Source organism: Eptatretus burgeri, chromosome 10, assembly GCF_056783735.1.
Source record: "Eptatretus burgeri isolate ZD-2024b chromosome 10, Ebu_testis_v1, whole genome shotgun sequence".
In the NCBI taxonomy this organism is placed as follows: Eukaryota; Metazoa; Chordata; class Myxini; order Myxiniformes; family Myxinidae; genus Eptatretus; species Eptatretus burgeri.
Window position 1 is genome coordinate 46,733,449 of NC_140970.1, and position 14,879 is coordinate 46,748,327.

Genomic DNA, 14,879 nt, shown 5'->3' on the forward strand with positions numbered 1-14,879 from the left:
CCTTGTTGCGACATGCTTCAGAATCTTGTGTGTCGGGCATCACAGAGTTCTTGCAGTGCTTTCACCTTTGACGCGTTTACTACTTTTGTCCAAGTAGTAGTAAATATCGATGAGAAAGTCATCTAATTCAATGGGTAAGGCCTGAGCCGCCTTCTTGGCCGTATTGTGCATCATATGGCAAGGGCATCCCATGATGTAGCACTCTGGATTTTGTTTGTGGATATAAGCAGCGACTCCTTTGTGCTTGCCCACCATGACAGAGGCATTATCAGCACAAAAGGAAACACAATTTCCCCACGGAATTTTCCTCTGTCACTGAACTCATGATCAAGCAGTTTGAAAATGTTTTCTCCAGTGGAATCTTGTTTGCACGCAGGCAAACTTAGCAAACCTTGCTTCACAATCCCAGCACTGTTGTCATAGTACGAAATCAGGACAGGATATAGCTGGGCCTCACCACTGTCATTGCTACCGTCTGGAGCTAGGCTAAATGGAGCTAGTCTAGCAATATCGGCAATAGATGAAGCAGTAACATTTGACAACTCACCAATTACACTGGTCAACAACAAATTTGTTGTCTGCATTTTTAAGCTGATTTAGGACGAATCTGATGCGCTGAATCCAAAACTCACATTAGTTTTGTTCAATCAGGTCAAGTTTTTGAGATATGGCCACATGTCGTTTTTTACATTTTTGTTCACATGTACGCATGTGTGGAGCATTTTAGAAGAAGTTGGTGGGGTAAAATGTCATGTCAAATAATTGTTTTGATTGGAAATAATTATTTTAATGACAAGAAGTATTCAGGTACGATAGTTCTGGGTGATTATGTCGAAAAGGGATCAGTTTGAAGTCATAAAACCTCAAAATCTTCCAAAAATTGGTGAGGCAAAGCATAAAGTTCGTGGATCAAAACTAAAGTTAATGGGGCAGATTTTGTAATAATGTGATACAAAAAAGTTGTATTTCTTGGAAATAACGAACTCTGAAGAATGTACAATACCTACATGCGCCAATTTATGACATGCGCTTCTGCTCAAGCTTGGAGTGCCACAGTACGAACCCAAAGATTGGAGACTGTTCATTGACAGCAGCAAGCGATCACTGAAATGTGTTCTGCTACACAACGGCAACCAGTTTGCCTCTGTACCCATCGCTCACTCGACTACACTGAAGGAGAAGTATGAAGCGGTGAAGTACGTGCTGGAGAAAATTGGTTATGATCAGCATAAGTGGTTTATTTGTGTTGACCTGAAGATGGTGAACTTTTTGTTGGGACAACAGTCTGGCTTCACCAAGTACCCATGTTTTCTGTGCATGTGGGATAGTAGGGACCGTGCTCAGCATTACACGAAGAAGGACTGGCCTGTGCCAAAGGGAGGAATTGGTGCCATGCAAAGAAAGGAACGTCATCAACGACCCTCTGGTGGACAGAGACAGAATACTCTTCCCACCGCTGCACATCAAGCTCGGCTTAATCAAGCAGTTCACCAAGGCTCTGGACAAAGATGGTGACTGCTTCACTTACTTGTGCCAGGCTTTTCCAGGATTGACCATGGAGAAGTTGAAAGTTGGCATCTTTGATGGTTCTCAGATCCGTCAGCTCATCAGAGATCCAGAGTTCAAAACTCAATGAACGAAGTGGAACTGGAAGCGTGGAAGACATTTGTTTTGGTAGTGAAGAACTTTCTTGGCAACAATAAGGCCAGAAACTACGCAGAACTTGTCAACAACATGCTGACTGCTTTCAGAAACCTGGGCTGCAACATGAGCATCAAGATGCACTACCTATTTTCACATATGAACCGGTTTCCTGAGAACCTGGGTTCAATGAGTGACGAGCAGGGGGAGAGATTCCATCAGGACATGAAGGAGATGGAGACCAGGTATCAGGGTCGCTGGGACGCAGTCATGATGGCTGACTACTGTTGGAATCTGAAGAGAGACCTCCCTGCCGCTGAACATTCCAGGAGTTCGAAGAAACGGAAGTTCAAGCCCTGAAGTTTTTACAGTGGTGACGCAACATGCAATTTACTTGTACTTACCTTTATCAATGCCCACCATTTAGATGACAGTAATCGATGTTTCTATCATGTAATCAATAAATGTTGTTGGCAAAACATTTTTTTTTTCTTAAAAACATGTTTAGGATGATATGTGTTGACAAAAATCAGCTGATAATGCCACAAAAATGTAATTGATTTTGTCACAAGATCTGATTTTTTCAAATCAACTTAGCACAAAAACCTGACCTGATGGAGAGAAACGGATGCCATTTCCTGATTCAGCAGTGCCAGAATACCCTAATTCACTTGTAGAAATCTAGACAACATTCAGAAAGTAAAAAATTGTTGACCAGTGTTCTTTTTTTCTTCTTTGTTCTTGTTCTTTTTTTTTTTTCTTTTTTTTTTCTTGCTTTTTGTTCTTGTTTTTATTTTTTTTTTTATTATTATTTTTTTTTGTTCTTGCACATCTTGCACATCTTGCAAGTTTTTGTTCTTGCACATCCATACTTTGAAGCAACTTTTGAATCTGGAAACATCTTTTGAAATAGAGGTCCAGCATGATCTGAGACTGATATGGGCAAGTTATGTTCCACAATAAATCCACTAAAGAGAAGTTCCGCTCGGGTAACATCCTCTTCCTCGCTTGTCCCTTGTTTGGTGAAATAATTCAGAAGTGTACCGGTACTCGTGCTCGAAGATCTCTCCTTTGCAATGTCTGTGTGCCGTTTGCTTCCAACGCAGCTTCCGAATATCATCGCGACCTCCGTGCTCAACTGAAATATCAACGCTGCATACTGTACAATACGCATGATGAATTCCTCTCAGACTTTCGAATACACGGGTATTGGAGACTGTATTCGGTCTTGTACTTCTGAGACCATTTCTTGGTCTTCGTAAGCTTCTTTCTGCCATTTCGTAATCAACATCGAGGGCTTGAAGCATCGGTAACTTCGAAGTCGATGTTCCACAGCTGCAGCGCGACTCGTAGAACTCTAGCGGCTGTTAAATTAAACACCGCACGGTGGTCGCGACCGCCGGGCTGGTACGGGGCCCAGCTGCATGCAGTGAGCGTATCGCATGCATATACACTGTGCATACATACCGCATGCACTGTATTGCACACATACCGCATGCACTAAATCTCAGTGCATGATCGCATAAGCGAGATCCAGACCCAATGTTTCGCTGCTCCTCATTTGAATTTGCAATTTTTTACGTACAATTTGGTAGCAGCGAACGTTATGGAGTTACCACATGCTCTACGTAGCAGACGATGCTTTTCATTCAATTCTCATACTAGTACATTCTGATTAGTGAACAGTGCAAAAATATCAAAATTTCGGGAGGATAAGGATAGTGATCGTAAGGGCGGGAGTTTGGGTGAATTTTCGGAAGCCTCCCGATGAAATCGGGAGGGTTGGCATTGCTGCATACGTATCATCATCGACTCTTCCGAAAAGATTTGACCGAGGACACTAAAAATTTCAGCGTCCCCCACCCTCCACAATCCCCTCAATCCCCCATCACCCCAACAATACCCACCACCACCATAGCACCACTCCGCCCTCCACTGGGGCGAGACATCGACATCTCAGATATGACGGCAGGGCACAGCACGTACACAAATGACGTCCGATGAACGTGTCAAACGAGACAATCCCATAACATACAAGACACCTGGTCAGCCTATGACGGTGGGACAAAGCATTCAGCGCCCATTTTGTCCGCAGTACCCGAGTGTGCTGATGGATGATGGGTATTTCTCCTCGAGTAATATATTAATTTATTTATCAATTAATACAAAATCCCTTCCATATAAACGATCAAATTAATGAAAAGCAAAACCGACAGAGCTGTAATAAACATGCGACCGGCATTTTGCTCGATTTAACACAACACCTCCATCGTCACTTCCGATTTCTTCCTTTGAATCACTCGCACAAGGCTCAAAACAAATATGGCTCCACAATCCCCCAAAAGAGTTCCTGTCACTAATTTTGTCGCCAACCGTTTCTTCAAAATCCCACTGATCCGTTTCAATGCACTGAGAACCTTCAGTTACTCATGACGGTTGAATCAGGATCGTAATCTGAGCTTGCAATACACTGTTTCTCTAGGCAAAGCCGCCGTTTCAATCAAGGTGAGTTCAATGTGTGATGTCACTGGCGAAATCGAAAATGGACACTTTGTGATTGGCAAAAAAAAAAAAATTCAAAAATATTTTCCTTTTCAAATTACACCGTGATTAAAGATTCTCAAGGGTATTCAAGAAAAAAAACATATTGTGTTTGGGTTCCCCTTTAAAATCCGAGCAACAAACAAGCAGCTCTGGAACATTTTTGACAGTCGAGTGAAACTACCTCCCGGAAACGGTTCAATTGGACGCTTTCCTCCAGGGCTTCAAAAGCAGGTGGTGTTCCACAATTTTGTTAACCCCCGTCCTGACTCATCTTCCCCCCCTCCAATTAACCCTCCCAAACTCAATGATCGTACTTACAGGTTACGGGGTGCCCTCTCCCTCCCCTTAACCCAACCGCAGTTTTTACAGGTTACAGTGCTTCCCATCTCTGTCTCTCTTTTCCAACCTCATTCATTCATTCATTCATTCTCTTGCTTGTTGTGTGCAAATGTTGCCCCAGTAACCCCACTGTCGGGAAGTTGCCCTATTAGCCTCTGTAATAAAGCAAATCATGAAAACACGATCAGTAATAGCACTATACAATCAGCAAAAGGGCCGTGTACAACAAACCACGAAAAATATATGGCATGTTTAGTTTTTCAATGGATCGGAAGTCGGACAAAATTGTAGAATGACCCATGTCTGCTTTTAAAATTTTACACGGCTGAGGCTCGTGGTGAATCTGAAACACAAATCACACACACGCATGCGGACAAATACATGAGACAACACCAGACTTGAAGTCGGTCAAACACAGCCACTGACCTTAGGGAGGTGACGTACTAACCAACCAGGATACTCTGCGATGCCACCTTTGTGACGTCACCATTCACTAGTCACCGTGGCATTTAGGGAAAAGATTCACCCTCCCCAGCAGGTGCAAACCCAAGAGGTTTGGCAACACTCTATCCTCTAGTGCTGTTTATCCATTAAAATTTAAATGCTTCATTAATGCCGACAATAATTCATGAAAACATCAGCTCAACCCAGGTAGTGTAATGTGTGGTTGGATTACATTGTGTTGCAGGTAGATAAACAAGATCAGTCCTTGCATTGATGGCTTTGTTTACATGTGTTGGTGCTTTTATAGGGTACATTACTTTTCTGCAACTTGCTCCTCTTCTACCGCTGTGTCGCCATTCTCCGACGATGACGATGAGGTTGTGTTTGGAGAAGGACCGGACTGGGTAGAATGGGGATCCTCACCCATGTTCCGTACACCTGAAGGAGATTGAGACTGGCCAGGGGGGGCAGACGGAGCAATGGGCGAGGAGCGCTCGTACAGTGGGGTGTGCTTCCCTGGGTACAAAGGAAGTGGAAGAGACAATCAAGACAGTTGCCGCTCATCAAAACGAATGACCTTCTTTTGGACCGTTCATAAAAAAAAAAAAAAAATTTAAAAAAATGGGCAGTAATTTCTTCTTTTTTAATTAATAAAATACGGAAAGTGGCTTTATACATCGACAAATCTTTGTGTAATGCCCCAAATATAATAAAACGTATGTCTATGCAGCACTGATACAGAAGCACAGTGACCGATGCCTTTTTGATGCCTTGAAGTTATTTTGCAGATGCTTCTTCGAGCAACGGGAAGCAATGCAAAGTGAAAACATGCAAAGCAGCAGGAATGCAAAGCGAACCAGTACGATGCAAAAAAGCAACAATGAACACGGGAAGACACCAAGCAAACAGACAAAGAAATGAATAGTTGATTTTGTGGGGATTATGTTTTCATGCTTGATGTGATATAGTCACATGGTTCATCCATGCAGCACCGTAAAGAACACATAACCAGAGTTGGTGTCAAAGCCACCCAATGCTCGCCTGTTTATACATTTATCGTTTTTGAAAGACGAGTCTAATAATTAATATTTTTTATAAAGCATTGCAGTGAAGTATAATTACAAAGCAATATATGTATTTGTATATTGGAATCAGTAACAAGAGCGAAAATGAGCACAATGTACGCCCTAACAAGAAGGCATATACAGAATTGTGCAATTACATGGAAAACAGCATCCTTGTTGCCATGGCAACCACTTTAGATGACGAACGTATGTCACGACACACCATCTCCACAGTCTGTACCTATGTACCAAATATGAAACGTGAAAGTTGAAAACTTTGGGAGTTAGAGTGCGGACAGGAACGGACGGACAGACAGACAGACAGAGACGGACGGACGACCGGTATCACATAATACGCCCCGATATATATATATATATATATATATATATATATATATATATATATATATATATATATATATATATATATATATATATATATATATATATACATACACACATATATAAAATAATAATATATATATAATATATATATATATATATATATATATATATATATCTTCTTCTTCTTCTTTCGGCTGCTCCCGTTAGGGGTCGCCACAGCGGATCATCCGTATGATCTGCATAGTGATTTGGCACATGTTTTACGCCGGATGCCCTTCCTCACGCAAACCTGGTTGCCTCTTACGACACAGGGATATGGTACACCAATTTTAACCGGGGTATACACTGGTACTCACTTTGCCGACCTCGGAAGGATGACAGGCTGAGTCAACCCCCTGGTGTATTAATTCAGTGGCCCAACGGGGCTTGAACTCAGGACCTTTTGAAACCAAAGCCGCTGCCCTAACCACTGCACCAACACCAGGATATATATATATATATATATATATATATATATATATATATATATATATATATATATATATATCGGGCGTATAAAAAATAGTGTGGTAGATAAAAATATTAGAAAGGAAACTCGAGGGGGAGCACTCGGGAGAGTGCAAACCCTCCGCCGCCAATACTGCTGGGTCACTCAAGTGAACCTTATATCTTATTCATTAAATATGATGTCAACAGTGCTGACAGTTATAGTTCTCTTCTCCATTTTTTGGGGGGCGGGGGGGGGTGGAAATCACTTCAAACATGTAGAAATGCAAAAAAAAAAGAAATCAAAACTGTTGAAAAAAAAGTTGCAAAATTTTTTTTTTCTCTAACAATTTTTTTTGGGGGGGGGTGGAAATCACTTAAAACATGTAGAAATGAAAAAAAAAAATTCTCGAACAATTTTTTTTGGGGGGGGGACCAAGTCCAAAATCTAATGGCATGATCCTTGGACCATACCTAACCCCCCCACCAAGTTTCGTCGAAATCCCTCGAGGAGTTTTTCCGTAATACTGTTCACAAACAAACAAACAAACAAACAAACAAACAGAAAGGGGTGAAAACAGTAACCTCCGATCTTCGATGGCGGAGGTTAAAAATAACTTGAATCAAAAAATTTAACATTTTCACGCTGACGCCGGGTGTATCGCTATAGCTCTCTGTTTTTCAAACAGGCGAGCTAAAAACCGTATTCGTATAATCTACCACTGTGAAGTTTAGATGTTTAAATATCTGTTAAGGTCATCGATCATTTCAAATTTCAGTGTTTTAAAAGGGACTTATTTTCAGCATCAAAGGCTGATGGAAAAACTTTTACATGCATCGCATGCGAGCCATACACGTTAAGGATACTTCGGTCGAGTTTTATAATGATTCGTAGCTTTGTTTTAGTTTGGATTTACAGCTTTTTACATCATCTTGAGATGAGCAGTATACGTATACGTTAGCATTTCATGAAATTAAATCATGCATCTCCAGTTAAAATGGATGTTGATTCACATCACTGTGCCTTTGCCTGTTTGGCATTCTCATCTGAACACAAAGCTCATGATGCAATGTATCGTGTTCAAATCCCACATATGTATTGTGTTCATGAACCTACACTGTGAATACCTTAATATTACATGTTAAATAACAGTGACATCTCTTAATGTCCTTCTTCAGTCCGATACATGTACAGGGCAACCACAAAAAAAAAAAATGGTACCGACCCTACCTCTAATAACTTCCTCCATACGAATGAGATCCTCTTACTTTTTGCTTGTGCACAAAGTGGAGTTCGTGTATAGTCCGCACATTTAGATCGAGCAAAAATGCAGTGAACAACATCATAATAACAATAATAATCATCATCATCATCTATCTATAATTCCAGCAATCTCTGCGTGTCTGTCTGTCTGTCTGTCTGCGACCACCGTTTCTCGACGACCGCCGGTCCGATCTCATTGAAACTTGCCAGGAATATTGCCGGGGACCCGCGGATGTGCCTTTTAGAGGTTTTATATCGATCGGACGAGCGGTTCCCAAGTTACGGCCATTTTACTGCTTTTTCAGTGTTTAAAAGGTGTATATATGGCAGCCAAAGGTGTCGTTCCACCTTCTCACCATATCATGCCAATTTTTTCTCAGAATAATGATAACAGCATATTAATAATAATAAATAGCACAAAAATTGGAAGTACGCAATAATTGAATAAAAAGAATAACGTGATACAATGACCAATGTCTGTCAACCAATAACGACCTATATATTGTCTGTCAACGAGACAGGACACGGTGCTATGACATCACGAATGACGTCACAATTAATGTTTATTTATTTATTTTTTGCACGATTGATGGTCCGATCTGATTGAAACTTGCCAGGAATATTGCTGGGGACCTGTGGATGTGCCTTTTCAAGGTTTGATATTAATCGGATAAGCAGTTCCCAAGTTACGGCCATTTTCTGTCAACCAATGACAAGACACGGTGCTATGACATCACGAATGACGTCACAATTAATGTTTATCTTTTTATTTTTTTATTTTTTTACACGATTGACGGTCCGATCTGATTGAAACTTGCCAGGAATATTGCTGGAGACCCACGGATGTGCCTTTTCGAGGTTTGATATTAATCAGACGAGCGGTTCCCAAGTTACGGACATTTATCTGTCGACCAATATCTGCGAGAGAGGGGGACGGGAGAGGGGAGGATGAGAGTGGGGGCGAGAGAGAGGGGTGAGAGAGAGGGGTGAGAGAGGAGGGGGAGAGAGGAAGGGCGAGACTAGGGGGGAGAGGGGGGCGTGAGAGGGGGCGTGAGAGGGGGGCGTGAGAGGGGGGCGTGAGAGGGGGGCGTGAGAGGGGGCGTGAGAGGGGGCGTGAGAGGGGGCGTGAGAGGGGGGCGTGAGAGGGGGCGTGAGAGGGGGGCGTGAGAGGGGGCGTGAGAGGGGGCGTGAGAGGGGGCGTGAGAGGGGGCGTGAGAGGGGGCGTGAGAGGGGCGTGAGAGGGGGGCGTGAGAGGGGCGTGAGAGGGGGCGTGAGAGGGGGCGTGAGAGGGGGCGTGAGAGGGGGCGTGAGAGGGGCGTGAGAGGGGGCGTGAGAGGGGCGTGAGAGGGGGGCGTGAGAGGGGGCGTGAGAGGGGGCGTGAGAGGGGGCGTGAGAGGGGCGTGAGAGGGGGCGTGAGGGGGCGTGAGAGGGGCGTGAGAGGGGCGTGAGAGGGGGCGTGAGAGGGGGCGTGAGAGGGGGCGTGAGAGGGGGCGTGAGAGGGGGCGTGAGAGGGGGCGTGAGAGGGGGCGTGAGAGGGGGCGTGAGAGGGGCGTGAGAGGGGGGCGTGAGAGGGGGCGTGAGAGGGGGCGTGAGAGGGGGCGTGAGAGGGGCGTGAGAGGGGGCGTGAGAGGGGCGTGAGAGGGGGCGTGAGAGGGGCGTGAGAGGGGGCGTGAGAGGGGGCGTGAGAGGGGGGCGTGAGAGGGGCGTGAGAGGGGGCGTGAGAGGGGGCGTGAGAGGGGGCGTGAGAGGGGGCGTGAGAGGGGGGCGTGAGAGGGGGCGTGAGAGGGGGGCGTGAGAGGGGGCGTGAGAGGGGGGCGTGAGAGGGGGGCGTGAGAGGGGCGTGAGAGGGGGCGTGAGAGGGGGCGTGAGAGGGGGGCGTGAGAGGGGGCGTGAGAGGGGGGCGTGAGAGGGGGCGTGAGAGGGGGCGTGAGAGGGGGCGTGAGAGGGGGCGAGAGGGGGCGTGAGAGGGGGCGTGAGAGGGGGGCGTGAGAGGGGGCGTGAGAGGGGGCGTGAGAGGGGCGCGAGAGGGGGGCGTGAGAGGGGGCGTGAGAGGGGGGGGTGAGAGGGGGGCGTGAGAGGGGGCGTGAGAGGGGGGCGTGAGAGGGGGCGAGAGAGGGGCGGGAGAGAGGGGCGGGAGAGAGGGGGCGGGAGAGAGGGGGCGGGAGAGAGGGGGCGGGAGAGGAGGGGGAGAGAGGAGGGTGAGACTCGGGGTGAGAGAGGAGGAGGAGAAAGAGGGGGAGAAAGAGGGGGGAGAAAGAGGGGGGAGGAAGAGGGGGAGGAAGAGGGGAGGAAGAGGGGGGAGAAAGAGGGGGGAGAAAGAGGGGGGAGAAAGAGGGGGAGAAAGAGGGGGAGAAAGAGGGGGAGAAAGAGGGGGAGAAGGAGGGGGGAGAAAGAGGGGGGAGAAAGAGGGGGAGAAAGACGGGGGAGAAAGACGGGGGAGAAAGACGGGGGAGAAAGACGGGGGAGAAAGACGGGGGAGAAAGAGGGGGGAGAAAGAGGGGGGAGAAAGAGGGGGAGAAAGAGGGGGAGAAAGAGGGAGGGAGAAATAGGGGGGAGAAAGAGGGGGAGAAAGAGGGGGAGAAAGAGGGGGGAGAAAGAGGGGGGAGAAAGAGGAGGGGAGAAAGACGGGGGAGGAAGAGGGGGGAGAAAGAGGGGGGAGAAAGAGGGGGGAGAAAGAGGGGAGAGAAAGAGGGGGGAGAAAGAGGGGGAGAAAGAGGGGGAGAAAGAGGGGGGAGAAAGAGGGGGTGAGACTAGGGGGGAGCGAGGAGGGGCGAGAGAGAGAGGGCGTCACAATTCTTCTTCGTTTGATATGACGTCACAATTGACACTGGGGACCTGATATGAGTCGTATCCAGTCGTCGTTTACGCACCTACGGGCCCGTACTAGTAATAATAATAATAATAATAATAATAATAATTATAATAATAATAATAATAATAAAGAAAAGTTTTCATTTAAAATCGAGATGAGAACAAAATCCTTCAAGACTCAAACTGAGTTCAGTTTGCTGCTTAAATACAACCGAGGAAGGCCACAATCTATGGATGATCTCAAAACAGCAATAACTGAGAAAATCCATTCAAATCACTGCAGCCAAATGTGAGAGGGCAATTAAATAAACAATCTTGCCCATCGAATCCAAGTGTACCTGTAGTGTCGAGGCTGACATCTCGAGCATGTGCTCTCAAAATCAATGACATTAAAGATATCCATCTGAAACTTTCCACAGTGATCATGCATCACCTGAAGCAGTTGTGTACCAGAGAACAAGTCATTTAAAATAAAAAATATAGAAGGTTTATTCAATTGTATGGTGGGTGAGGAGGAGGGGGGTGGTAACCATGTTTTTGTGGTCACCCTGTACAAGTAAAAGCTACCCCGTGATCAAATGAAAGACCAAATACTGTAATGGAGTCATCAGATGGAGCCAAAACAAGCAAAGAACAAAGACAGAGTCATCAGGAGAAACCTGGATAGGATTCGGGTTTAAGGCTGCTGCTCAGGTCATGTCAGGTTCGGTATGGGAGCATGCGCCGGAGCAGTGCGTCGCTGCGTTCACTTTCCACTCCAGGGACCTCTGTCTGGCCATCTCCCAGGCAGATTCTTGGCCCATCCCCATCTCCTTGAGATTCCGATCAATCTGCTGCAACCATGAGGCACGTTGTTGGCCCATTGGCCTCCTCCACTCACGAGGTTCCCCCGCCGAGAGAAGCTGGTGAGCAGGATAAGCGTTAGGAAAACAAGCCACATGTCAATACAGCCGCAGCTGATGCTCACAGACTATACAGGTAACAGATCTCATTTGAGTCTCTCTCAGCAAACGCTCATTGGACAAAAAGTCCGACTAGCAAAAGCCAAGGATTCTTCGAAGAGACCTGATACCAAAGGAATAAAGTCTCCATCTCAGATCACTGGACAGAGTCAAAGTCTCACATCTGTAGAGCAAGACTGGAAGTACCAAGGACATGAAGACTCGGTCTTTCGCCCTCCCGCACAGGTACCGACAGTTCCACATCCCATGATCCAGTGAATCCATGACTCCCCAGGCCCGACCCAGACGTCTATTGACCTCTGGCTCACAGCCAGCAGAGAAATGAATATCACTGGCAAGGTAAGTGATTCTCCACAACCTCAACATCCTCTCCACAAAGAGGTACAGACAAGATAGCAGCATCCAAGATGTCATTGAAAGCCTGGATCTTAGTTTAGACCCAGGAAACCCATAATACCAGCGGCTCTGATTCCTCCTTCAGCATCTCAAGTGCCCCCAAAAGGATATCCAGTCTCCACAAAGATGACTGCATCATCTGTGAAATCAAGGAGCTCCTCTCCCCTCAAACCCTATTCAGGTGCAGCCATGAGCCAGAGAAACAGTACAGCATAACATGACCTTAACCAAAAAGAGAAACAGTACAGCATAACATGACCTTAAACAAAAAGAGAAACAGTACAGCATAACATGACCTTAACCAAAAAGAGAAACAGTACAGCATCACATGACCTTAACCAAAAAGAGAAACAGTACAGCATAACATGACCTTAACCAAAAAGAGAAACAGTACAGCATAACATGACCTCAACCAAAAAGAGAAACAGTACAGCATAACATGACCTTAACCAAAAAGAGAAACAGTACAGCATCACATGACCTTAACCAAAAAGAGAAACAGTACAGCATAACATGACCTTAACCAAAAAGAGAAACAGTACAGCATAACATGACCTCAACCAAAAAGAGAAACAGTACAGCATAACATGACCTTAACCAAAAAGAGAAACAGTACAGCATCACATGACCTTAACCAAAAAGAGAAACAGTACAGCATAACATGACCTTAACCAAAAAGAGAAACAGTACAGCATAACATGACCTTAACCAAAAAGAGAAACAGAACAGCATAACATGACCTCAACCAAAAAGAGAAACAGTACAACATTACATGACATTAACCAAAAAGAGAAACAGTACAACATAACATGACCTTAACCAAAAAGAGAAACAGTACAACGTAACATGACCTTAACCAAAAAGAGAAACAGTACAACATAACATGACCTCAACCAAAAAGAGAAACAATACAGCATAACATGACCTTTACCAAAAAGAGAAACAGAACAGCATAACATGACCTCAACCAAAAAGAGAAACAGTACAACATTACATGACCTTAACCAAAAAGAGAAACAGTACAGCATAACATGACCTTTACCAAAAAGAGAAACAGAACAGCATAACATGACCTCAACCAAAAAGAGAAACAGTACAGCATAACATGACCTTAACCAAAAAGAGAAACAGTACAGCATAACATGACCTTAACCAAAAAGAGAAACAGTACAGCATAACATGACCTTAACCAAAAAGAGAAACAGTACAGCATAACATGACCTTAACCAAAAAGAGAAACAGTACAGCATAACATGACCTTTACCAAAAAGAGAAACAGAACAGCATAACATGACCTCAACCAAAAAGAGAAACAGTACAGCATAACATGACCTTAACCAAAAAGGGAAACAGTACAGCATAACATGACCTTAACCAAAAAGAGAAACAGTACAGCATCACATGACCTTAACCAAAAAGAGAAACAGTACAGCATAACATGACCTTAACCAAAAAGAGAAACAGTACAGCATAACATGACCTTAACCAAAAAGAGAAACAGTACAGCATAACATGACCTTAACCAAAAAGAGAAACAGAACAGCATAACATGACCTTAACCAAAAAGAGAAACAGAACAGCATAACATGACCTTTACCAAAAAGAGAAACAGAACAGCATAACATGACCTTTACCAAAAAGAGAAACAGTACAACATAACATGACCTCAACCAAAAAGAGAAACAGTACAGCATAACATGACCTTAACCAAAAAGAGAAACAGTACAGCATCACATGACCTTAACCAAAAAGAGAAACAGTACAGCATAACATGACCTTAACCAAAAAGAGAAACAGTACAGCATAACATGACCTTAACCAAAAAGAGAAACAGAACAGCATAACATGACCTCAACCAAAAAGAGAAACAGTACAACATTACATGACATTAACCAAAAAGAGAAACAGTACAGCATAACATGACCTTAACCAAAAAGAGAAACAGTACAGCATAACATGACCTTAACCAAAAAGAGAAACAGTACAGCATAACATGACCTTAACCAAAAAGAGAAACAGAACAGCATAACATGACATTAACCAAAAAGAGAAACAGTACAACATAACATGACCTTAACCAAAAAGAGAAACAGTACAACATAACATGACCTTAACCAAAAAGAGAAACAGTACAACATAACATGACCTCAACCAAAAAGAGAAACAATACAGCATAACATGACCTTTACCAAAAAGAGAAACAGAACAGCATAACATGACCTCAACCAAAAAGAGAAACAGTACAACATTACATGACCTTAACCAAAAAGAGAAACAGTACAACGTAACATGACCTTAACCAAAAAGAGAAACAGTACAACATAACATGACCTCAACCAAAAAGAGAAACAGTACAGCATAACATGACCTTCACCAAAAAGAGAAACAGTACAGCATAACATGACCTTCACCAAAAAGAGAAACAGTACAGCATCACATGACCTTAACCAAAAAGAGAAACAGTACAGCATAACATGACCTTAACCAAAAAGAGAAACAGAACAGCATAACATGACCTCAACCAAAAAGAGAAACAGTACAGCATAACATGACCTTAACCAAAAAGAGAAACAGTACAGCATA

General features: G+C 44.3%; 1 protein-coding gene across 3 annotated transcripts in view; it reads right to left on the reverse strand.

The window, feature by feature from the left end:
- The window catches only part of FAM120A (family with sequence similarity 120 member A), a 131,277-nt gene that overhangs the window by 100,222 nt on the left and 16,176 nt on the right, over window positions 1–14,879 (reverse strand). For all 3 annotated transcript variants that reach the window (XM_085898135.1, XM_085898136.1, XM_085898137.1), the window contains one exon: window positions 5,286–5,484. In XM_085898135.1, the coding sequence (XP_085754261.1) occupies window positions 5,286–5,484 (199 nt within the window). The remainder of the gene's footprint in view (window positions 1–5,285; window positions 5,485–14,879) is intronic.